At 46.1% G+C, this 27,008-nt stretch overlaps 1 protein-coding gene across 1 annotated transcript in view; it reads left to right on the top strand.

The window, feature by feature from the left end:
- LOC124795292 (protein patched) overlaps nt 1–27,008 on the top strand; it is a 149,013-nt gene that overhangs the window by 92,384 nt on the left and 29,621 nt on the right. The window contains exons 3-6 of the mRNA XM_047259250.1: nt 12,882–13,077; nt 18,992–19,061; nt 19,149–19,252; nt 19,399–19,513. Coding sequence (XP_047115206.1) covers nt 12,882–13,077; nt 18,992–19,061; nt 19,149–19,252; nt 19,399–19,513 — 485 coding nt within the window. The remainder of the gene's footprint in view (nt 1–12,881; nt 13,078–18,991; nt 19,062–19,148; nt 19,253–19,398; nt 19,514–27,008) is intronic.

The raw sequence follows: 27,008 nt of genomic DNA on the forward strand, positions 1-27,008 counted from the left end.
CCGTCTACCAGAAACGTGCCACGTGCTCTTTCAGGCTTGTCACTTGTGGCCGTGGATGGTCGTCCGGCTCCTTCCTCAAGCGTAACACCAGTGCGACAGTTTCTGAATTTGCAATCCACTGGTACACACTCCGTTGCAGCAAGACACGGTTCCCGCATTATGCCGAAATCCTGATGGATTGCAGCCCCAGATACACCTTCCGATCACAAAAACCGTATCGCCGCTCGTTGTTCCTCCTTGGTGCAAACTTCTAATGGTGCGGCCGTGATCTATCTGCAACAAAAGAAAGAGAAATGGTGGAAGTAGGCTCAGACTTTCATAACAGTACCACAACAGCACATCAAAAATTAAACCAGGACGATGTCAGTATTAATAATGTGAGAAGAGTTACGTCAGCATTGCGGATAATTTTCGACTTACCCTCGTAGGTCTATACCTAATACAGCTGACGTCACGAAATACTGTCACCGAATTAGTTTAGAGTTATTTATTTTTACTGTTTATTAGCACTGTTTCCGTTTCCTCTCGTATTTGCCTTTTTGGACACCCGTTGAAGCTGCTTCCTTGGTATTTCAGTAGTGATCATACACTGAAGAGCTAAAGAAACTGGTACACCTGCCTAATATCGTGTAGGGCCCAGGCGAGCACGCAGAAGTGCCACAGTATGACGTGGCATGGACTCCACTAATGTCTGAAGTAGTGCTGGAGGGAACTGACACCAAGAATTCTGCAGCGCTGTCCATAAACCCATAAGAGTACGAGGGTATGAAGATCTCATCTCAATAGCACGTTGCAAGCCATTCCAGATATGCTCAGTAATGTTCCTGTCTGGGAAGTTTGGTGGCCAGTGGAACTGTTCAAACTCAGAAGAGAGTTCCTGGAGCCACTCTTTAGAAATTCTGGACTTGTCAGGTGTCGCATTGTCCTGCTGGAATTGCCCAGGTCCATCGGAATCCACGAAGAGCATGAATAGATGCAGGTGTTAGGGAGGGTCTTACGTACGTGTCACCTGACACAGTCGCACCTGCACGCATCAGGGATCCAATATCACTCAGACTGCACACGCCGCACACCATTACAAAGCTTCCAACAGCTTGAACAGTCCTCTGCTGACATTCAGGGTCCATGGATTCATGAGGTTGTCTCTATACCCGTACACGTCCATCCGTTCGATAGAATTTGAAACGAGACTCGTCCGACCAGGCAACATGATTCCAGTCATCAACAGTCCAATGTCGGTGTTGACAGGCCCAGACGAGTCGTAAAGCTTTGTATCATGCAGTTATCAAGAACATGCGAGTGGGCCTTCGGCTCTGAAAGCCCATATCGATGGTGTTTCGTTGAATGGTCCGCACGCTGACACTTGCTGATGGCCCAGCATTGAAATCTGCAGCAATTTGCGGAAGGGTTGCCCTTCTGTTACTCTGAACGATTCTCTTCAGTGGTCGTTGGTCCGGTTCTTCCAGGATTTTTTTCCGGTCGCAGCGATGTCAGAGATTTGATGTTTTACCGGATTCCTGATATTCACGGTACGGGAAAATGCCCACTACATCGCTACCTCGGAGCTGCTGTGTCCCATCGCTGGTGCGCCGACCATAACACCACGTTCAAACTCAATTAAACCTTGATAACCTGCCACTGTCGCAGCAGTAACCGATCTAACAACTGCGCCTGTCACTTGTCTTATATAGGCGTTGCCGTCTGCAGTGCCGTATTCTGCGTGTTTACATTTCTCTGTATCTAAATACACATGCCTATACCAGTTTCCTTGGCGCTTCAGTGTACCACTCGAACATTTTTATCTTATTTTAGCGTGTGTTGGTGTACGGTGAGAGCTGCGCTTGTAGATTGTGATAGTCGGACTTGTGTGTCGTCGTGACGCTGATAGCCAGCTGGTGGCACTCGCAGCTCGGTGTTGTTCCTCCGCGGCCAGTGAGTCAGCAGTCCCGCATCGCCCTGTGTGGTCGACGGGCGGCGATCTCAGGCGCTACGTGTGTGGTCAAGCAGCTGCCACGGATTAACGACGACTCGCAACGATAAGTTTATCTGTCATGTCCAGGCCACGGTCTATATTTCCTGCAGTACATCTCTCCTGCTATTGATGGCCATCTATTGAAACACGATAATTTATTTGCGCATTTACTTCTCTTGTACACGTCCCGGTACTGCTCTAACAGACTCGTCCTCACCATAAAACTGGCCGAAACAGAACGGTATTTAAATAGTTTACTACTTGTAACCTTGATTTAAGGCGGTCGTCAATCTGATGGTTTGTTCAAGACCCGTAATACTTTACTCGCTATCTCCTTACGTCAGAATACGCCTTGCACAACACACTGATAATCGTGATCTCGCATGCTGACATTTACCAACTGAACCACCATACCGCATAAGTCTCACTTACACACTTTTATGAACTCTGATCCCCACGCAAGGTCTTCACAGGTTCAATCAAAAGAAATAATTTGAGAAAGCGAACTAAAAATTTGTCGAACCTCTTCACTAAATAGGTAGAATAAAAGAAACTAAACTCCATCCGTGCGCAAACACTGTCTCCACGTACGCGTACGCCATAATTGCTCTACCACGCAAACATTTGGGGTTACATTCCTCTGGTATGAGACGTTCCCGGGTGGGTCCACTGGGGACCATATCGCACAATAACCCTGGGTTTGGTGTGGGGTGGCAATAGGGTGGGTGGACTGCTGTGACCTGTTGTGGGGTTGTGGACCACTGTGGGCTGCGGCGCAACGAAGCCTCTCCGTCGTTTCTAGGTCCCCGGCACAATACACTAACTCCGCCTGAACAGGCCATGAAGGCCCAATGGTACCGACTGGCCGCCGTGGCATCCTCAGCCCACAGGCGTCACTGGATGCGGATATGGAGAGGCATGTGGGCGGCACACCGCTCTGCCGGCCATGTGTCAGTTTACGAGACTGGAGCAGCCACTTCTCAGTCGAGTAGCTCATCAGTTTGGCTCACAAATGCTGAGTGCACCGGACTTGCCAACAGCGCTCGGCAGACTGGATGGTCACTCATCCAAGTGCTGGACCAGCCCGACAGCGCTTAACTTAGGTGATCCGACGGGCCGTTGGCTCAATAGGTAAACTAGGGGTTCTATATAGGGAACATCTGTATAAATTTCTGAAAATGCCAATATTGTTCCATGCTCAGCGCTACGTCATATAAAGGTACAGACTGTTGGACACATTCATGAATGTGACGTTTGGTGAGTCACCAGCGATATCCAGAATTTCAGGTCGATTCCATGAATATTTTTGCTTTTCTGTCTTCGTACCGATAGTCACTAATTCTAATCGTTGCACGAGGGGGCGTTCAATTAGAAATGTAACACATTTTCTGAAAGCAGTTTAGTTTTATTCAGGATTCCGATGCACCACATCATTCCTCACTCTTTTGGCTACGAAACTCTATTTTTCAACATAATCTCCGTTCAGTGCGTCGGGCTTACGCCACCTTCCCGGGAGGGCCTGTAATCCCGCATGGTACCACGCTAGTGGTCGACGTCAGAGCCAACTTCTTGCTGCATCAGTAACCTCCCCATCATTCACGTACTGTTTCCTGCGGATTGTATCCTTCATTGGACCAAACAGATGGAAGCCGGAAGGTGTGATATCCGGGCTATAGGCTGGATGATGAAGAACAGTCCAATGAAGTTTTCTGAGCTCCTCTCGAGTGCGCGGACTTGTGTGAGGCCTTGTATTATCGTGGAGAAAGAGAAGTTAGTTTGCATTATTGTGGAGACGTGCACTCTGAAGTCATTTCTTCAGTTTCCTCGCCCAACGACTCAACGTGTTTTTGTTCACCGCCGGGTCTCCGTAGACACTCTGCAAGCGCTTATGAATGTCTGCGATGCTCTGGTTTTCCGCCAAAAGAAATTCAACAACAGGTCTCTGCTTGGAACGCAACTCCGTTATAGACGCCATTTTGAAGGCTACGTATAGCGGTACTAACTATCAGAACTTCATGATGACGATTACAATTATCAGTGTGTTGTGCAAGGCGTATTTTGACGTAAGGAGATGCCCCGTAAAGTATTACGGGGTTTTAACGAACCATCAGGTTGACGACCGCCTTAAATCAAGATTACAAGTAGAGTCTATTAAACTATTTAAATACCGTTCTGTTTCGGACAGTTTTAATATGGTGAGGACGAGTCTGAAGCGAAAATATTCCACGATGTCCCACAAAAAATTCTGCAATTTTGCAACCGAAATTGGGCAAGAAAGAAACGTGCTGTATACTTACTGAATGCCAATCTTATGTTACTGCCAAAGTATATACGATAACTACGTTACTAGAACATTCACTCATTCATCAGTATGCAAATATTTGTGTTCCATTCATATTTAACGCTCGTACCAGTTGCTTTTTTGTTGCTCATCTGTGCTATCATTTATATTAAATATCTCTAATTCCTTTATGATTTTTTTCGTTATTTATTTCCTCTCTATCAGTATATCCAACAGTTCTTACGAATATCATTTCCGCTGTCAATGACGGACGAAGAGAGAAAGAGTAGCTGAGGCGTCACAGGTGTCATAAAACTAGTCCCTCTAGGAGAATCAACTCCGAAATGAAACAAGGTAGGGAAAGATTTGTCAGCTACGGCGAATGCAGCTTCTCTAGCGGTAAGAGATTCCGAAATGAAGTCCTAGGAAACAAAGGACTTACAGACAGTGCTTGCCAGCGACCATTGATTAAAATCAATGGGGAAAGTTGAAAATTTGCGCTGGACCGGGATTCGAACCCAGATGTCTTATTTACTAGACAGATGTTCCGACCGCTAAGCCATCTGGACGCAGTAGTCCGCTACGATCGGCCCTCTTGGAACGTCTGGGATGAGAAGATGCCACGTGGAAACGAGTTAGGTCCGCGGGAAGTGTGCTTTAGTAAATGATTTCCATTTATAATTTCTGCTATCGAGCGAACATAACTCTGTAATGTATTCACCGTTGTTTTCTGATTCATAGTCCGCAGCTCGTGGTCTTTCGGTAGCGTTCTCGCTTCCCGGGCACGGGGTCCCGGATTCGATTCTCGACGGGGTCAGGGATTTTTCCTGCCTCGAGATATCTGGGTGTTGTTCTGTCGTCTTCACCATCATCATTCATCCCCATTACGGTCGGAGGAAGGCAAAGGCAAACCACCTCCACCAGGACCTTGCCTAGTACAGCAGTGCGGCTCTCCTGCATCGTCCCCCACGCTCCTCGGAGTATGGAACATCATCATCATCATCATCATCATCTGATTCATAGTAAACTTTTCCGTCAGAATTTGTTGCGTATGGGACGCCATAAAAGTTTAAATTGGTAGTACTGCTTTTAATGAGTAACAAACCTATGTCGCATACTTTTTATTGACAGTCATATGTTTCATTTGTGTTGTGGTTCAGACATTTTTGTTTTGTTGTTTAAGACTTGCACGACGAAATTTGTTTTATTAACCCTTTTGTCCGACTACCACGTGTTTAATCATAGCACGACGTCTCTGCCCCCCCCCCCCCCCCAACAGCCCTCCCCCAGATTCCAGGCTTTTACTCGAAGCAAAAAGGTTTCAAATAAATTTAAGAAAATTTACCCCTTCACCTTACTGATGATATACCGGAACTATATCCGTCTTCCAAATTTACTATATAGATTTAGTTCGTTTTGCACAGGTGATAAAAGTGAAGCGTTATCAATTAAGTTTATAATTTATTTGATATCTAACATTTATCAAAGGTGTCTCATTTCAGCTATATAATTCTAGGATCCATTCGATTATTTCGTTGCTCAGACATCTACATATCTGTATGTATAGACCCCCGGCCACCGTATATCGTATACCGATCCGAGAAATTAAAGTCAATTTATGATCACTGATCTAGTTCCATGCAATCTATGCGCCCATCAGCTAGCTTCCTTATTGGGCAGCCATTAATTAGTATAACTGACAACTATCTCAGCGGAGATTCCGCTTACGTATTTCGAGCCAGAGGAGAAACTGCTCCATAAGGAAGAGGAGTCATATATTGGCTATAAAGCCGGGCAGACGCTACATGCTAATCATGCAGCCTTGCACGAGCTTAATTTATTAGAAAATAAATATGAAAAAAATTATGATGGTAGTGTTGAGCAAGCGTTACACAATGACTGTAAGGCATTGAACAGTTGCTAGCAGAAGAGATAAAAATTAACTTAAAACCACGTTCAGATCGTCGTCCGGCCGTTGTGATTTAGGTTTTCCGTTGTTCCTGAATATGCAGTGGTCCTTTGTCTGTCCCATCCTTATCCAACCGTGCTATCTATTCAAGCTGATATTGCCGAGATACTGTATACTCATACTGTATACTCATACATTCTTGCTTTTGTTTCTCTGACTTGTCGGTACATCTTTCCAACTGTGTGGGCAGGACTGAAATTCGTAAGTTTTCTCATACAGAGTTTTACATCGGTTGAATACAGAATTCGCAATCACGATACACTCATAAGAAGTATTTACCCCAAAGCAGCAAACATTGTCGTAATCTGTTACGTTTGAAAAGTCGCTTACAGAGTGCGTGGCTTGTTACAACAGAGAACTTGACTGCGGCTTTCCAGGTGCAATGTGTCTTGTGTGTCTTGTTGGATAAGCTACGCCTCACTGTACTACAGTGGTCATGCGAGACCAGACGCTGCTCATTGTGGTAAATATGAGAAGCAATGTCTTCTGCACAGAGAGAATTTTGTGAGTCTGAGAGAAGCGAGCAAATAGATTTTCCACGAGGAGGCGAATAAAAGGGCATCACTCGGAAGACGACGCCCTGGACGTAGCCTCCCTTCTAAAGAACTGGTACTGTATGTTGCAGAGGAGATTGATTTCCAATGTAGTAGCAGACATGAAAGAAAAGAGTGCAGGTTTTTCACCGCCGCGTCGTCCACTTCGAGGCGGCTGTCAGGATGCGAAATTGCTCGCGACAGGTCATTTACATACCCCAACAACGGGTCGTTTCTTATTCTGGTCCTCCGCCGCAGTTGACATCAGTCAACATCGTACTTCCTATACTTATCTTCGCAAACTTGGCAGGTACTTGGGCCGATCTGGACGTTTCGAATCACTTATGGTGAAGAAGATCGATGGTACCGGATTTGTCAAACAGCAAGCTAAGTTCAGAAAGCGCACTGAGGACTGTGAACGCTCTTTTTCACCCTAGATCGCCGCACAGTAACAAATTTTTCGATTTGAGTCAAAAGCTACTAATATCATACTATAATCGTGACTTCATCTCGTTCTCACGTAGCATGCGGAAAATTTGCGATTTGCAACGTGCCAGCAGTCTTAAATGGAATTTGGTAACGAATGGTGTCGTAATGTTAGGCTAATTTTTTATTAAAGTACCCAAAGCACACCTCGAAAAGAAGCCTCCTACAGTTACAGAGGCAGCGTCCATGTTTCATAGTGTCTTCGAGATGATCTGGGTTGAAGGCTATGCAACAATCCCAGAAAGCTAGCACACAAACTAAGTCTCTTCTGTATAAATGCGCTGATCTCGCCCTTGGTGACGCGCAAAATATAGCGACATTGGCCAATTGCAGATCTTACATTCGCTTAAGTTTGGTTTCATTTCTCTCCGTGGACAGAGTTGTTGCTGTCAACGACAGAGAGAGGAGACGATTGGTGGACGGGATCACGCCGCCGTATTTAGGAGAATTGTTACTTTATTTCAGTTTGGCCACTCATTTACTTGTTATTTCCAGTTCTCACCAAACAGCGATGAGCTCCTTGTGTATAGCATCATGGAGGTCATTGACGTATTTCCATACAACTTCAAAACAGTTTCTGACACTGGGCGGATGATAGCCTAAGTATCACACTTCGAAAATTTATCGAAAAAATACGTCCCATATTAGACTCGTACTTGAGAGCTCGAAACCAGACCCGGCCATACCGATTTATGTATTCCGCGATTTCCCTCGCCCATTTCAGGCTGATGCCAATATGGTTTCTTCATCATGGTCATCGTCGATTCCTCTTCATTTCTAATCGAAATGTGCTTCTGCTCTCTGTGTGTTATGATGTCAACACCACCACACGAGGCTCACGAGAAAGACTGGCCGCGACGCATACGTCACGCCTACAAGTGACAGCAGCCTTATCTGGCGGGGGTGCGTAACTACTTCAGATGAGTTTAACAATTCATAACTGCGCGTTTAAATACCCGAAAACTTTCGATAGCACGCGGCAAAGTTAAGACGTTTCGTGGGTACCTTTCCACTGACATTCCAATTTCCCGTGAGCCCTGCAATGAGCCGAGCGTTCGCGAAGTACGACGGACAAGCCGACTAGTGTTATGTCACAAGTTCGTTGTGGGGGCCCGTATTTCTCTTGGGCTTCGCACCATCACGTTCAGCCCGGTATACTCCATTCTCGTTTTCCGTGCCCGCCACGGTCTCGCAACATTCTAACAAGTGTTATAGTGTTTCCTTTTCTGTCGTGATCCTACAGGCCGCTCGCGTTGGTCACGTAGCAAATGTGTTCTACCGGCCTGCAATCTGCTGGTATCGACGTGCCAATTTTTGCTGATTTATGGCAGCTACACGCATTCACGGTTGAAGCAGAAGAGACGTGCCGCGGGGATTGATTCAGGTCATTAAACTACTTACTTCGGGAAGAGGCAATTACGTAAATAAACACAGAGACATGAAGAAGCGAAATTTTGTTGCTGGCGGCCCGATGGGTGAACTTGTTCTTTTTTTTTTCATTCAGAGGGCGCGATTAGGACAGCGTAGCGTAGAATGAAGCGGCCCTCGTGAGTAGCATTGCATGCTTAATGCATTAGCGGCCAGTAATGGCCCGGACGGACGGCGAGCAGTCTGTAATTGCGGTCGCGGGTAATTGGAATACTGCAGAGCACAGGGCAGGAGGCGCACGGGGTACGCGGAAGGATACGGCGTCCAGGCTGCTGCCTCCCAGGCAGCAAACACCCTCACGTTCATAAAAACAAGATCCCGCAAGAATTCAGTGTCAGTCAATTAATTTACCTTTGAATGCAGCGGCATGAAACGTTTTCCCGTTAAGCTGCACAGTTGCTCATGCCACTGCTCGGATAAAGCGCCATTCACTTGTCGCATCGTGTGCTATTAGTCAAAACGAAGACCTGTATCCTATGTCGCGACTGCCGTGAACACAGTGAGACTGAATACATAGAAGAATATTCCCGACCACTCACTTACACTTCTGTAATCACAACACACATTTAGAAGTAGTTACATTTTCATATATAGTTGACTGAATTGGAACTTTCTAGTATAATAAAACTGTGTCGCGGACTGGGACTCGAAACTAGGACCTTTACTTTCGCGGGCAAGTGCTCTCCCAACTTTTTTTCCGTTATTGTTCGTTGCATTTGTTCCAGGCGGGCAACCCATGACACCCGTTCAGTTTCTTTGTTGATCCATTCACTCAGTTTTTTTATTACAGAGGGCAGCTAACATTCTGACCGAATACGCTGAGTTACCGTGCCGCTATCCAACTGAGCTACCCAAACAAGACTCACGATCGACCTCACAGCTCTACGTCCGCAGCGCATTCTATCCTCCAAACTTCACAAAAGTGCTCTTGCTTGCCGTTGAGACATTCATGAGTAGTATGTATTTTTGATCCGAAGTTAAAGCGCTGTCGGGCTGGGCTAGCACTTGGATGGGTGACCATCCGGTCTGCCGACCGCTGTTGGCAAGCGGGGCTACACTTAGCCCTTGTGAGGCCAATTGAGGAGCTACTTGATGGGGGAGCAGCGGCTTCAGTCACGAAAACTGACAACAGCTGGGAGAGCGGTGTGCTGACCACATGCCCCTTCATATCCGCATCCAGTGGCGCCTGTGGGCTGAGGTTGACACGGCGGCCGGTCGGTACCGTTGGGCCTTTCAAGACCTGTTCAGACGGAGTTTTTTTACGCATTTTTAATCCTTCTGAGGTACTGCTTTGTAAGTACTAACTATGATTAGAACGTACCTAAGTAAAAAATTTGAGATTTTCATTCTTCTAGTCTGTGTATACTACAAAGGTTTTTTTCTGCTTTTGTTGGTTACCCATCCAGTGATGCTGGTTATAGTAACCTAGGCGTTAAAGAATAAAACTGAATGTGTACAGCTGACGGCCACAAAAATGATTCTTTTTTTTTCAAATTCCCAACTACGAGGGACGTTCAATAAGTAATGCACCACTTTTTCTTCTCGGCCAATTTCGGTCGAAAAAAATGCGGAGTTTGATCCGACCTCCCGCGTGTCTGCCATTAGCACACAGCTGTGACTACCTCAGTGTTGGACGTGAGGACACTCTCATTCGAGGTGATCGACGGATCACAATCGAACACCTCGCTGTCGACCTGGATATCTCTGTCGGTAGCACAGACATAAGTGCCCACCATCTGGGGTACTCAAGGGTGTGTGGCCGCTGAGTCCCTTGCTGTCTAACAGAAGACCATAAAGAACAACGAAGGGTCATCTCTTTAGCCGAATGAACGATGCACTCCGTGGGAAACAGTACGTGAATGATGCGGAGGTTATTGATACAACAAGACATTGGTCCGACGTCCACCAGCAAAGTGGTACCAAGTGTACTTACAGGGCCTTCCAGTACGGTGGCATAAAGCTGTCACATGCAACGGAGATTACGTTGGTAAATACGATTTTGTAGCCAGAAGAGAGGGGAATAATATGACGCATTGGAATCCTGAATAAAACCAACCTGCTTTCTGAAAAAACAAGTGTTGCATGACTACTGAACTCCCCTCGCACTTGACTTTTGCAGCTTTCTTTAGTTGCCTGTCTATTGTAATTTTGGCTTTCTCACTTTTTCCTCCCAGTATCAAGCTTTTGGTCTTTTATTCATTCCTACTTTTCCCATTTGCAATTTAGATTCTGAACAGTTTCACTAAACACGTTCTCGGACGTAGTGGCCATGTTGTCTAGCACTACACTCCGACCCTAGAGGTCTTGGGTTCAGGCCCGGATAGAGGCAAAGATTTTTCTTCCTTCGAGACTGGCCACATGTCCTCTCACTGTCCTATCTTTCGCAATGGTAAAAGGTGGCTGGAGCGACGGCCTCACCAATCTCCCTCTCTTTAGCGCCGCGGCAGAAAAAAAAAGCACCCTGCCTGCAGCCAAGCCAATAGCTCGGCCACGGGCTTGCGCCGCACACAATACCTTCACCTTTAACTTCTTGGATTCTGCCAACACCGCCATGTCGTCAGCGATGCATATATACCCACCGTTTTGCCTTCGACTCATTCCTCTGGTTCCATGGCAAACAGCGTAGGTGAAAGGCGGTATCCATGTCTGATTCCTCTTCGTAATCCCTCCTTCAGTTCTCTGCCAGTTCTGACTGATTTTTCGCTTAAGGCTGGATGTGTGTTAAATTGGTCAAAATTTTTGAAATTATTTTTGCCACCAGATAAGTTTTGTAGCAAGTTAGAAATATTGTCTCCAATTTTCAGAGATCAGTTCGTGTTACAAATGATGTAAAAGCCATCTTGTTTAAACTAATGCGCAGTGCCACGCCCCCTTTCTACATGACTCCGTGCTTGTTTGCGCTATTTTATTATTTCCTGCCATCAGAGGAGACATCTGTGGAGTATAGAAGGTTGTGAGCCCATTTACGAATCGATTAATTACAATTTACTAAAGAAACGCACACGTGGGGGGAGCACACAGCCCGAACGAAAGCTTTAATAACCTTATTTGGAAGAAACGTCAAAAGACAATATTTTGCTCTTCTATTACTGAAATTTCTTCATATGCTGGTGGTGTGATGTTTAGAGATATTAACTTTGGAAGAATCAGAACCGTTATGAGACTAGGATTAGATGCTGTAGATGCAGGTTGCTTCCCTGAAAACGTACGTATGATGATATGCGTACCGCTAGTTCTGAAATGTTGGTGTGGGATATTGGCAAAAGGACACGCCAGAAGGATGAGACTAGAAGAGAGCTAAATGAAGACAAAAAAGAGCAAATATATTGTTATGCCCAACGCTAAGGTACTTGTTTCTGACATAAATGCTAATAAAATCTTTTTCATTTCCTGCATTTTTCATTTTTGAGTTTATAAGGAATATTTTCTGAAGAATCATTGCAGATCAAAAGATGAAATTTTCTACAGACTTTGTATGAGTACATACTATAACACAACTTCCTGCGGTATAAAATTTTTCAACGTGCATTACTAACAAATTTATTTAAATTCTTGTGAAATAGAAATTGCTAATTGCTATGTATCATACCATAAATTTAAAATATTGTTGTGAGAGTTCTAAGACAGTTGATAAAAAAACTGCTACACAGAGTTATCTAATTACTGGGGATAAACTACCACATTTTGAAAGTGGTGAGTAAAGTAACCTTTGAGAAATGTTCCTCTTGTGATAGTATGTGTTCTAAAAATATCCAACAACGTCCTCATCAGATTATAATAGAAATAAATTGAGAAAAATTCTAGATTGTAGCCAGTAACTTAATGACAAGTGCAAAATTAGGTCATTTATCTCTTAAACAGTAAAATTTACATCAGCTTTTATGTATCTGTGTCTTTTCTCACATGTCCCCCCTTGAGGTATAGTTCCTTAATTTTGTTTCGCCCCAATCATGCATGGGTTTGTACCACCTCACCCTATGGAAAACTTTTTCTTTCCAAATCACTAAAAACCGCATAAATCCTCAAAAAAAATTGCAAGAGGCACTTTTGTTTGCAAGTTATTTGCACTTCCTGCAGGCGACGTTTCCGCACGCATCGCAGTCATCCTGCGTAGAACAAGAACGAAGGATGGTCTCACTATCGAGCCTTGTGGGACACCAGCACCTTATCTAGCTTGCTGGGACGCTAACATGCTGTCGTTTTGGTCCGCAGAAGGGGGTCGGCTGGAGCAGGAGCTGGCGTACACGCGCCAGGCGCTGGGCGAGGCGGCGGCCAGCACGCACCAGCTGTTCATCCAGACGCCGCGCGACGCTGACGCGGGCGGCTCCCTGCTGCACCCAGGGGCGCTGCTGGCACACCTCGCCGCCGTACGCGCCGCCTCCGCTGCCACCGTCACCCTCTTCGACATGTGAGTACCTCTCCTCTAGAGACTTGCGATATGCTCTGCTTACTGTCACTGTGAAAATACTGTTCTATCCTCATCTAGAGGAGCGAGACTCGCTGATGTGAGACATACTCTTTGAAGTAATTGGTTATTACAAGAACTAAGCTAAATACAACCTCTGACAATAATGTCTACAAACTCGAGAACAGCACAAGGAAGATTAACGACGACACAGTCCCACGAGGCTGGTAATTCGTAGACAGTCTCTTGATGAGCAACAGGGCTGTGACAAGGTCCTATGACGCTGATAGCTAGTAGGCATTCTACTGGTAATGGTACGGTCCATGTGAAGTTGGTGGCTTGTAGGCAGTCGACTGGTAACGACACCATCCTATGAGGCAGGTGACTCGTAGGCAGTGCACTGGTAACGACACGGTCCTAACAGGCTGGTGGCTCGTAGGCAGTGTACTGGTAATGACACGGTCCTACTAGCTGGTGGCTCGTAGGCAGTCCACTGGTAACGACACAGTCCTATGAGGCAGGTGGCTTGTAGGCAGTGTACTGGTAATGACACGGTCCTATGAGGCTGGTGACTTGTAGGCAGTGCACTGGTAATGTCATAGTCCTATGAGGCTGGTGGCTTATAGGCAGTGCACTGGTAATGACACGGTCCTACTAGTTGGTGGCTCGTAGGCAGTCCACTGGTAACGACACGGTCCTATGAGGCAGGTGGCTTGTAGGCAGTGTAATGGTAATGACAAGATCCTATGAGGCTAGTGACTTGTAGGCAGTGCACTGGTAATGTCATAGTCCTACGAGGCTTGTGGCTCGTAGGCAGTGCACTGGTAACGACATGGCCCATGAGGCTGGTGACCCATAGGCAGTGCACTGGTAACATCATGGTCCTACAAGGCTGGTGGTTCATAGGCAGTCCACTGGTAAAGAAACGGTCCCACAAGACGATGAGCACGTGGGCAGTCACAACAGATACTGGAAAGCCGTGCCTTTGGGGCGGCTGGTGGAAGCGCAGCATCGGACGTGACTCGGGACGGGGGTGGCACAGCATCTTGGCAGATACCGAAGTGAAAGCAGCAGGCGGCGTCTGTAGCGTAGACGTTAGGCGGCTGTTGGTAGCTCGGAGCTCGGGACTCAACTGGCTCTACGTTGGCGGGGAGTAGACTTAAGTACACGCCTACGGAAGGATACATGCGTGTATCACGCGAGGATGTGACAGTGCGAACATAAATTAGTGCCCGCAACAGCAGCACTTCGTGCTTTGACTTGCCCGCAATGTAATGGCGAGACTGGCGCCCCCTGGGCGCTGTGACGACTGCTGGCGGTTGACTGTACATAGCACTTTGCTCCTCTGTTTACAGATAACCAAATAACCTCCTAAGTGAGACAGGAGCCGTACCTGGCCTGCGAAACAGGCACCTAAATGCGGTGGCCGAAATATGTAGGGGGCACCATCACATACTCAACAAATACATCATTTTTCTTGTATTAAGCTCACAGGATAATTGCTAGTCATGCCCTTTCAAGAGCAGAAAGGCCTCGTTGGAGCTCTGTGGATGGTGTAGAACTGGTACCAAGCGGTCGTGTGATGCCCCACGGCTGACGTAAGTCATGACAGTGAAAGGAAGTGATTGTCAAACTCGGTTGTCGGGCGCACAGAATCATAGCAGTAAGAAAGGCCAACGTAACAGAATAGCAGTAAGTAGCTGTCGTAGACTCTTAAGACAAAAAATAAATAAAATAAGCGAAGAAATTACCTGAATGGGACGGAATTCGATAAGTGTGATGTACATGTACAGATAAACAAATGATTAAATTTCAGAAAAAATGGATGATTTTTGCAAGAGAAATAGCTTCGCAAATGGAACCAGTCAGTAAGGCGTTGGTCCACCTCTGGCCCCATATGCCAGCAGTTATTCGGCTTGGCATTGACTGATAGTTGTTGGATGTCCTGCTGACGGATATCGTGCCACATTCTGTCCAATTGGCGCATTGGATCCTTCAAATCCCAAGCTGGTTGGGGGCTCTGCCCGTAATGCTCTAAACGTTCTCACATTGGGAGAGATCCAGCGACTTCTCTGGTCGAGGTAGGGTTTGGCAAGAACGAAGGCAAGAGTTGGAAACTCCCAGTGTGTGTGGGCGGGCATTATGTCGCTGAAATGTAGGCCCCGGATGGCTTGTCATGAAGGGCAACAAAACGGGGCGTAGGGTATCATCGACGTACCGATGTGCCGTAAGGGTGCCGCAGATGACAACCAAAGGGGTCCTAGTATAAAAAGAAATGGCTCCCCAGACCATCGCTCCTGGTGTCGGGAACTATCACGGACGACAGGATACCAATCTGGCTACGAATCTAGAAAAGAAGTACGTGAACACACTGATAGTAAGACTTCGCTTCCAAAGCTTATTTGTTGTTGGCCTCAACCTATCGCCAGATCAAATAATATTGAAATGAAACAGTATGGTTCTAGAGACCTGTTAAAGTCACCAAGGCCAAGATTCGAGTTCGGGTCTCCCGCTCGTTAAGTAGATGCACAAACCGATCCGGGTTCAAAGCCCAGCCTTCGTGCAAATTTTCATTCGTTGCTCAGTCTGCACACGTATATTACAGATGCTTAGACTTGGACAGGTCTCTGGAACCTTATAGTTTCATTTGATTAAGCACTTACACCTGGTTTTCAGGCAGGACCCCCACCCCCCATTTCATTTGATGCCGAGGCTCCAATACAGTTGGAGAGTCTCTGCTGTGCTGTTAGTGTTAGGGGGAATACCACGTGGCCTGAGGCGTGACTGGGAAGTTGAATTGAGAAAGGACGCGTGCTATGGTAGTCCGTGTAGTTGTGAAATCCGACTGTGCCAAGGTGGCGTAGTCGTTACATCAGCTTAGTGAACAGGACACTCGGGTTCGAATCCCGGCCTTGGTACAAATTTTCATTCGCTGCTTCAGTTGGCGTATGAACATCAAATAATATTATCGAGCCATCCTGCTCTGTAAATAAAGACTATTTCTCTCTTCTAACATATCTCATCAAAATAATTGGGAGAGGGAATGGATTTAGCAGAATCGAAGACCCAGGCTGTTTTGGATGTTAAAATAGTACCTATTACATATTAGACGGACGTTTACGTTGTTATTTAGCCCCGCGGCTGCGTGGAGATTTGCATAGCTGGTCGTCCCGCCACCAGAGCTGCGCGCAGCGGGTTGCGTACCTCGCGGAGCGCAGGCTTCGCCCACGCCCGCTCCTGCTGTTTACGAGCCGGCTTGCGCTTCACTGACAGCCAATAGTGCCGACCGCTGTGCCGTTTGTAACTGCAGTGTAAATTACAAACGAGACACGCGGTTTTATTCATTAAGCAGCCGGCGCATGGTAAATACTTGTCGGAAATATTTTAGCTGGGGCTAAATTATGCTCGCAGGCGTGCGTTGCAGGGGAGGAGAGGAAATGTACGACACCTTTGAACAAGTTCTTGCGTGCTGCGAGCGAGTACGTGTGTGGCATTTGTGCAGAGTGTGAGGCTGCATTTGTTTTTATTTTTAAAGTTCAACGTTTTTGCTTTCAAGGTTACGCTATTTTTGTTCTCTGCCAATCAACGCTAAAGTACAACAAAAAGTTCGTGTTTCGTGAATAAACCCCGACATTCGCGACTCTGGTGACCACCTTTCCCGTTTGTTTTGTATTTCAGATGAGTGCTCATCAGAGTATTTATAAAAGAAGCGGCGCCCTGGTCTTTGTAACTATTCGCATTTTGCTCAGTGAACATCCGTCTTGTTTTACTGTTACTTACTGAAATGCCCAATTGAATTAAGATGTTAGGTTAGGTTAAGCTGCAACATACCGTCAGTGACGATATATGCTACGTAACAGAAATTGTTGTGGTCCATACAAAATTAATTACATTCACTGAAATGTATGGGTTTTGTAAACCCTCGTTGCCAGTTTTGTAAAGGCCTTGTCGCTACTGCTGTGGAGACCGAGTTGCCACTGTTGCTACGGTAGGCCGAGTCTATGAGTTCGTGAAACGGCTTCTGGTGCAGTACATCGCTAAGACTATTTTTCTCTGCCACTATTACACAGCTATGGCCCAGAGTCACGTAACAGGATAGGAGAACGAAGGTTCCACAAGACTCCAACAAATTAGTAACAAAGTCACACAAATGAGTCAAAAAGGTTTACTTATCTTTGTGACTTGTTGAATAATGAAGTCCGCAACACCACTTGTAATATAACACAAAAAAGGCCCTCGATGGTTAGACGCAATTATCGTAGGTTAACTTCACAGTACATAGCAAATGCAATTTACAATTGTCTGTTCGCTTCTAAGAGTTCCGGTCGCAGGTTCGAATCCTGCCTCAGGCATGGATGTGTGTGATGTCCTTAGGTTAGTTAGGTTTAATTAGTTGTAAGTTCTAGGCGACTGATGACCTCAGAAGTTAAGTCGCATAGTGCTCAGAGCCATTTCTAAGAGTTCTCTAAAAGACATTCCCTGTCTAAGTCAGCCCTGGACGGTAATCTATAACCAAGTGGGCGAGAGCTGTTCTTCTATCTTCAGAGTAGGCTTCTGTCCGTTTCTGTCCCGTCATTGGCGGACTGTACTCGTAGGCTTCTGTCCGTTGCTGTCCCGTCATTGGCGGACTGTACTCGGCCGGAAATTACCCGAGGCGAAGTATATATCTTCATCATCGGCGCCACCCGTGGCGCTAGTGAAACTCGCGCAAGTGGCGAGTCTATGGCACTGGGACCAGCTCGCATTTTTGCGCCTGTGGTGCTTTTGCCCTGGCCGTGACCCGTTCGGTCGACACAGCAATGTGGATGAAATTAATGAAGATGCAGCGACATGAAATGCAACCTGGTCTGAATCGAGAATGCAATGGATACGCAGCGCCAATTAAAAATTTGAGCCAGATGGGTAATTAAATTGAAAATCACCGCATTTCTGTTCAGTAGCGAGTAGAGGCTTACAAAAGTGAGAGGCTCGAAGCGGCTACACAAATACCGTATCAGTAGGTACAGCAATTAGTAAAATATGTTAGGCAGAAATGGAGATGTAAAAGGGAAAAAAAATGTTTTGTGTTTACCCGCTGTCACGTGGCAGCTACAGTTCCCAATCAGAAGTTTAGCAACGTATAAAGTTTATTGTTGGGAGATGTAGGACATCGTACTTTTTTTCGAAAGGACTGGGGTTCAAATTCCAGTCTAAAAAGCCTTTAACACCGTGATCAGGCACAGAGAACTGCGCGATGCAGCATGTCCCCGTACCACATGGCATCATTCGGATGCAGGGTGGAGCGGTAAGGGATCAACACACAGCTATCTCGGCCGTTGTCTGCATTCCTGACCTTGGAGCAGCTACTATCCGGCCAAGTAGCTCCTTAATTGGCATCACGAGCCTGGGTGACCCCGTTCCAGTCAACCTACCAAGGGAAAGTCTCTGGTAGTTCCGCGAACTGAACCTAGGCCCTCCGCCTTGCGGTCATACGTGGTAGCCACCCTACTCCGGAACAGTACGCTCTCCATTCCTTTCTTCAACATTAAATGTGTTACTTCTTCACTGGCTTTTAACGAACAATTATTTGTTTCGTGGAATCTCTTCGCATTACGTATCTCGGGTCTTCCAAGACTTATGCTTGCCAATTGTTATTACGCATGCTTACAGCAGTCCCTGATACAAGTAAGCTTGATGACAAATGCCGCGGCCGACCGCGGTGGCCACGCGGTTCTAGGCGCTGGAGTCCGGAACCGTGTGACTGATACGGTCACAGGTTCGAATCCTGCCTCGGGCATGGATGTGTGTGATGTCCTTAGGTTAGTTAGGTTTAAGTAGTTCTAAGTTCTAGGGGACTGATGACCTCAGATGCTAAGTCCCATGGTGCTCAGAGCCATTTGAACCGTTTGACAAATGCCTCGTTTTCTTCTTGTTGCAGAACGTGGAGGTTGAAAGATCTGTGTTATTCGCCCAGTGTGCCAGATTTTGAAGAGCATTACATTGAGCAGGTACGTGCATTTTGCCCGTTCTTGTCATCTCCGCGGTTGTGCTACGAAAGGAACAGGATCAACATTTATTGTCGTTTTGTTGCGCAGATATTCGAGAACATCATGCCGTGCACCTTCATCTCTCCCCTGGACTGCTTCTGGGAAGGCTCCAAACTGCTGGGGCCAGAACCAGGATACCCCGTTACCATTCCGTAAGTGACTGCTTCCTATCTCTCGTTTCGATCCATGTTAAACTCCATTCATAGGGCTTAAATTAAAAAAAAAATTAATCAGTAAGTGTTCCTGCAATTAGCGCATCACTCATCACAACCTTTTTTTTTTTCTCCTTTTGTTACAGGGTCATCGGATCTAACGTTCGGTGGACGAACTTGCACCCACAGAAATTAGTTGAACAGATGAAATCGTTCGACTTCAACTTCCACTTCGGTACGCTGGAAGGATACATGAAGAGAGTAAGTACGATTGTTTTACTTCTCTTTTAGCTTACTGACGAATCTATTTTTTTTTCGGACGATTATTTTAAATGCGCCGACTGACGTTCTATGTAGTATACTAGAGGTGCCACGCTTCATTTAATTGACACTGTGACAGTTTTGGAAATGAAGTGTCATGTAAATCGTGCTTCACTATCTCCCTATTGCTGCTCCACGACTTTAGCGAGTCCTGTTGGCTAGCTATGATGTTACAGCGTATCAAAAATATGACATCTTTAGTAAACGTTATCCTTCTTAAATAAATTTCGATTTCCTACCAATATTGTGGAAGAAAGCTACTTAATAATAGCCGAAGGAAGGAAAATTTAGGTGTGACATCCCATCGACTACGAGGACTTACGGTTTGATTTAAATTAGTTGACGTTTGACAGGTACTGATTGGACTAATCCTGCCAGCAATATGAGCAATGGTAGCCTGGCTTTTTCAGCTGTCACTTTGTTGCATTCCCGACCCCCCCCCCCCCCCAACACACACACCGCGCTGTGCAAAGCATTGTGCCTGGCAGTTCCCAAGTAGCTTTTCTGGAAGCGTAAATTCGCCAATCTCAAGGAAAAACGTATTCCTGGCCCTAATTAAAATTAAGAACATATTTTTGACATAATTAGTAACAATATAGAGATCTATGCTATACATGTCATTTTTGATAGGAGTTAGTCTTCAGGATTTATATTGTTGCGAATAAAAATAAAGAGAAATTTTTGAATAAATTACTTTTTCCGAAGTTTATACGAGGGGTGTTCAATACGTAATGCAACACATTTTCTTCTGAAAGCATCTTGTTTTTTTTTTCAGGATTCCAATGCACCATACTATTCCCCATTCTTTTGGCTACAAAACCCTATTTTTCTACATAATCTCTGTTCAATCCGACAGCCTTGCGCCTCATTTCTGGGGGCAGGGGGGACTGTATGCCAGCGTGGTACCACCCCAGTGGTCGACGTCGGAGCCAGTGTCTTGTGCATAAATAACCACGTACTGCTTTCTGTGAAGTGCATCCTTCATTGGGCCAAGCCAATAGAGTCGTAAGGTGGAAGATCCGGGCTGTAGACTGGATGAGGAAGAACAGTCCAATGAAGTTTTTTCAGCTTCTCTCGGGTGCGCAGACTTGGGTTGTCATGGAGGAGGAAAATTGTGTTCGCATTTTTGTGGTGATGAACCTGCTGCAGTCGTTTCTTCAATTTCCTGAGGGTAGCACAATACACTTCAGAGTTGATCGTTGCACCACGAGGGAGGGCCTAAACAGAATAACCGCTTCACAGTCCCAGAAGACCTTCGCTAATGGTGCGGCTTTGAACGTTTTCTTCGTCGAAGAGGTGTGGCGCACTCCATGTATTCTCGTTTTGTTTCCTGTTCGAATTGATGAATCCGTGTTCGACAAGAAATTGTCGCGATCAGCCTCATAACACGGAAGCAGTTCCGCACAGATGGTCCTTCGTTGCTCTTTATTGTCTTCCTTCAGGCGGTGAGGAACCCAGCATACACATACATTTGAGTAGCCCAACACGTCCAGTTGAGCAGCGAGATGACTGATTGTGATCCGAGGATCAGCCCGAATGAGTGTGCACATGTTCCAACATTGCAGGAGCGACAGCTTTGTGCGGCGGGCCGCCACGCGGGATATGGACAGGTTTGCGCGACCTTATTGCGGAGATTACAGACGCCTTGCCCAACGACTCACCGCGATTTTGTTCACTCCCAAGTCTCCGCAGACATTGTGCAAGTGCCCATGAATATCTACGATGCTCTGGTTTTCGGCCAAAAGAAACTGAATGACAGTTTTCTGATTGGAGTGCACCTCCAGTACAGACGCCGCCACCTGTTAGAAACTCACGAAATTATAGGACCTGAAGCGGGAATATTCCGCGATTTCCCTCAACAAATTCCGCATTCTTTCAATGGAAATTGGCTGAAAAAGAAAATGTGTTGCATTACTTATTGAACGCCCCTCGTACATAGCAAACACTAAGCGATACGCAAATTTGGAAAGATCCATTGCTGAGCGAGGTATTTTGGTTATCATAAGAGAGTATTTCAGTGAGTTCAATCCTTTTCGAGATGTGACATGGTAAGTTCCCAAAAAAATTTGCCCGCTTCAAAGAAAAATAAAATAATAAATATAACTCTGTTACTAATTCAAATTAAGTACAGTTTTTTACAAGCTTAGGGGCGCTATACTGGGTGTAAACGATAACTGTTTACAATGTACCACAACAGTGTAGGGGAGGGTGAGATGAACATTTCATGTAGGACACTTGGCCTAGCAAGCTGAGAAACAGCCTTAAATTGGCAAAAAAAAAAAAAAGGGGGGGGGGGCAACCCAAGTACAGCGCATGCGCGCCGCCCGAAATTTTAAATATCATCTCGCTCTCTTACGCCAGCAGCTTAGTTGGTTCTTTCGCTGACATTATTATTTTACTCTTTCCCGTGAGAGTAATGAGAGAAATTTTTTCGTTAACTTCATCGGACTGTTCTTCCTCATCCAGTCTACAGCCCCGGATCTTGCACCGTAAGACTTCTGTTTGGCCCAACGAAGGATGTATTCCATGGGAAGCAGTACGTGGTTATTTATGCAGCAAGACACTGGCTCCGACGTCGACCAGTGGAGAAATTAATTACGTTTTCAATTCAACTACGAAACTGCTGTGCTCGTAAGGGTAAATTTAGAACGGAAGACAAACAACCCGATTTAATTGTTAATTTTATGCTGTTAAGATTCACAATATTTAGAGTCAAAATTTATACAAACGTTAGTTTTAAATTTTGTGAGTCCAACAACAAGGAGTTTTTAATATTCAAGTACGATTTTAGCTAAAATCTCGGACGGCGCGTATCTTTTGCAGGCCAATTTGATGCTGTTTCGCGACTTGATAGAACAAGTCTTCTCAGTCAATTTGTTCGCAAACAGTTATGGCTTACAGCCTGTCGAAAATTAGCCATTCGTGGAACTTTGATTTTTTACGTCATTTTTTCAGGAGATAGATATTTTAAAGACATTTTCAATCGCCGCAGGGCGCCGTGACGCGTGCCTACAGGCAGTACTTCTCGCGAAAACGTCATAACTTCGCGCCTGAAAAGTCAGATGCCAAATAATATAATCATTCTTTAGAGACAGAGCAGAAACTTGTAATGGTGAAGGATGGATTAGGAAATGGACTTTGTTCTTATCGTGGGAACCATACCAGCACTGGCACCGAGCAATTGAGGGAAACCGCTTGGCCGCCTCGCTCCGTTGTATCAGTCGACCATACTGAGGTGACAAAAGTCATGGAATACCGCGTAATATCGTGTTGGACCTCCTTTTACCCGGCGTATTGCAGCAACTCGACGTAGCGTAGACTCAACAAGTCGTTGGAAGTCCACTGCAGAATTATTGAGCCTAGCTACCTCTATAGCCGTCCATAATTGCGAAAGTGTTGCCGGTGCAGAGTTTTGTGCACGAACTGATCACCTCCCATAATTGTTCGATGTGATTCGTGTCGGGCGATTTGGGCGACCAAGCTATTCCCTCGAATTGTCCAGAATGTTCTTCAAACCAGTCGTCTGCAATTGTGGCCGGTGACATGGCGCACTGTCATCCATAAAAATTCCGTGAAATTGCTGCAAATAATTTCATTGTAGCCGAACACAGCCATTTCTAGTCAATTATCGGCTCACTGGACCACTCTATGTAAACATCCCACACCACTATGAATCCATCATCAGCTTGCACAGCGCCTTGTTTACAACTTGAGTTTCTTGCTTCGTCGTGTCTGCACCTCAGTCGAAGCCAACAATCAGCCATTACCGATTAAAATCGGGACTCATCTGCCCAGGTCGCGGTTCTTCAGTCATCTAGGGTCCAACCGATATGGTCACGCAGTCACTCACCTCGGGCGTTTACTGCCATAACCTATGAACACCAAATTTCGCCGCACTGTCCTAACGGATACATGTCGTACGTCCCATATCGATTTCTGCGGTTATTTCGCATAGTGTTGCTTGACTGTTAGCACTGACAGCGCTTCCCAAAAGCCGCTGCTCTCGGTCGTTCAGTGAAGGCCGACGGCCACTGTGTTGTCTTAGGTGAGAGGTAATGCCTCAAATTTGGTATTCTCGGCATACTCTTGTTGTGGACCTCAGAATTCCCCAACGATTTCCAAAGCAGAATGTCTCATGCGTCTAGCTCCAACTACCATTCCGCGTTCAAATTTTGTTAATTCCCTACGTGCGGCCATAATCAATTTGGAAACCTTTTCATATGAATCACTTGAGAACAAATGACAACTCTGGCAAAGCACTGCCCTTTTATACTTTATGTACGCGATACTACCGCCATTTGTATATGTGCATATTGGTGTCCCGTGACTTTTGTCACCGCAGTGTAAAGCATCGACGCTGTCTCGAGATGAAAGTAAAGTCGAGGCTGTAAGCGTGTCATTGCGCAGCTGTGAGGCGACCTTTTGTAAACGCCGTGCTCAGCCCACAGCCCCCCTGCGTGTCCGCCGGGCCTTCAGACTGGCTCAGCGGCGTGTATTTTGAGAGCGGCCCACCGGCCGCGGAGGTAGCTGCTGTCAGCCCGGACCACCCAGGGGCTGCCGCCTGGGCACGCACGCCACGCATAAATAACGCAATTGTCTCGGACCGCCCTCTCCTCTCCGGAATTCCCGCGCGCGCACCGCCGCTGTAAATCCGGAGGGAGCAAAGCGGAGCAACGGAAGAAAGGAGAAAGAAAGAAAGAAAGAAAGAGAGAGAGAGAGAGAGAGAGAGAGACGGAGACATCAAACGGATACGGCCATCGACCGAAGGAGAACAATTAAGAGCTTTTGGTGGACAGCCCTGCGATGAACGGCTTGGACCGCATCAGGCGCCTGGAATGTATTGTAGGTCGTACTGAAGCGGCACCTCGAAGCGACCCTACGACATTCTCTGTCTTGAACAGCCATCCGCATATAGGCTTCTGCTAAGCATTCCTGATGGAAAACGTTTCAGCAGCTGACACGGGCGCCCATACGGTAGTTGTAAGGGGGGAGGGGGGCGGCAAGACATTGGAGTATTTTTAATATTTTGGAAGACAAATGGTGACTTGCAAGCAACTATAAAAATGTTCAAGTTCCTGCCATTGTTAAAAACCTGCGTAAACCAACATCTTGAAATAAAAAAAATCCTGTCTAAGCTGTATTTTTTATCTTCGCTGAGAGCTGGGGAGGGTGCGCCCCACTCGCACCTCCCCCTCCCCCCTCCCGTGCGTCCTGGAGCAGCTTACATTGTTACGTTACGGTGCTATTTTCGACTACTGTACGCGTCACGGTGAAGGGATTAACTAAATAACACTCCCTATTAGATTCAGATTAGCAGACCACGGAAAAGCAGCGTCATCTGGCGAGGAATGACTGCTAGTCGGACACACGCACTGTGCGTGTTGTATCAGTACCGGTGCTGTACATGTTTACAATGGGGAAGGCGCGCCATCTATCGGAGTTTGACCGAGTGCAGATTGTGATGGCCCGGAGGCTCGGCACGAGCGTTTCGGAAACTGCATGACTTGTCGAGTGTCCGAGGAGTGCTATGGTGAGTGTCGTCAACACGTGACGAAACCAAAGTGAAACCACTTCCAGATGTCGTAGGTTGGGCGGCCATTCCTCATTATAGGAGTCGGACATCGTAGGCTGGACAGACTGCTGAAACAGGACAGACGGCGAACTGTGGCGGAACTAACATCAGATTTTAATGCTAGGCAGAGTACAACTGTGTCTGAACGCACATTGCACCGAGCACTCCTAACGATGGGCCTCCACAGCTGACGACCCGTGTATGTACCAGTGCTGGGACCACGTACACCCCTTCATGACAATTATGTCTCCCGACGGCAGTGGGGCTTTTCAACAAGATAACGCGCCATGTCACAAGGCCAGGAGTGCGAAGGAGTGGTTCGAGGAACACAATGGCGAGTGCCGATTGATGTCCTCACCCTCTCCCCACTCCTCCCATCTCGCCAGACCTGAACCCGATCGAACACATCTGAAATGTGACTGAACGTGGCATCAGAGCTCATCGCCCCTCTTTCCGTGTTGTCAGCTCCCTCCAGCGGCCTCCCAAGGCCTCATTGCTTCCATGCCACGACGCTCCGCCACTGTTATCCTCGCCAGAGGTGAACATACAGGCTATTACGCAGGTGGTCGTAATGTTCAGGCTGAACAGTGTAAATCAGTATTGTTTCACTGCGATCAGCCACGTAATGCAACAACTGGCTGAAAGAGGGGTGTAACGGAATTATAGGAAATTACTTCTCGAAACGTTTGAGATTCAGTAATAAATTTAAAAAATCTATATTCTAGATTCCACAAACGGGGGCGTGTTATCCTCCCTCCCCCGCTGTAGTGAACACCTATGGACCAGGTGTAAATGATCAGGCCATAAATTAATAGCTGGCGTTTTTTCGCCGTTGTTTCTGGTTTGCAAGTAACGTTAAGACGATGAAATTCCAAAATCCCACTAAATTTCAATGAAATACTCATTAATTGATGCCAAGGCATTCCACGTTTCTCTTTATATTACCGTGGCTGCGCTCTTTCAGGCCAATGCGCTCTCGCAGAAGCACTGTGCATGCCGGTTACGCTATTACTGCGGTGTCCGCAACACTGCATACCTTCCAACATTATTTATTTAGAACTGTTGAGAACTATGGCTTCATGAAAGCGTATTACGGCAATGCAAGAGCCATCAGAACCTCACAATCTCAATTTGTACTTTCAGCTTGCACTTAATTTCCCAATCGAGAAATCACGTTACTCTAACTAGCGGTTCCACTTGACAAATTCCCCATTTACATTAATTTCCGACACACAACTTTCTCTACGTGGCTACTGAATATCATCGATATCAGTACGATTTTACTCCTCCGCATTTTCGGATTAATTCATTACGAATCCTTTTCAAACTAGTTTGCTGATTAATTTCCCCACACAAACAAAGAATATGTAATCGCATTCCAAACAATATTGTCTCTCGATCGTCACATGAATGCATGCTGTCTAGACGCGAAGGCCACATTAAAACGTCCATTTGACGCAATCCTGTTAATCTATGGGACTGTGGAACGAGATGATACATTTCATACTGCTCTCCGGTCCGCATACCTTTTTATCTGTTAGTTTCACGCCACCAACTGGTTTTACTCATCTTCTACTGCAATTCCCTGCACTTCATCATAAACTACTTATCAGTTACTTGCAAAATTCCCATCGATTTCGGCCTCAAAGACATTAAATTTTTAGGCGCAGACACGAAAATTTATAGTACTCTTACCATCGAATACTGACACAGGGTCAACATTCAGTGATTAGAGGCACAATTACATGCGTTTGTCAGCGGTCAAAGTAGAAACGTTTGCCGCTCGGTGGCATTACATTTGTCCACTTATTTACCAATGTACAATCTCCAGTGATCTTTAATGCTCATAACAGCACCAAACCC

This window comes from Schistocerca piceifrons, chromosome 4 (genome assembly GCF_021461385.2).
Source record: "Schistocerca piceifrons isolate TAMUIC-IGC-003096 chromosome 4, iqSchPice1.1, whole genome shotgun sequence".
NCBI lineage: Eukaryota > Metazoa > Arthropoda > Insecta > Orthoptera > Acrididae > Schistocerca > Schistocerca piceifrons.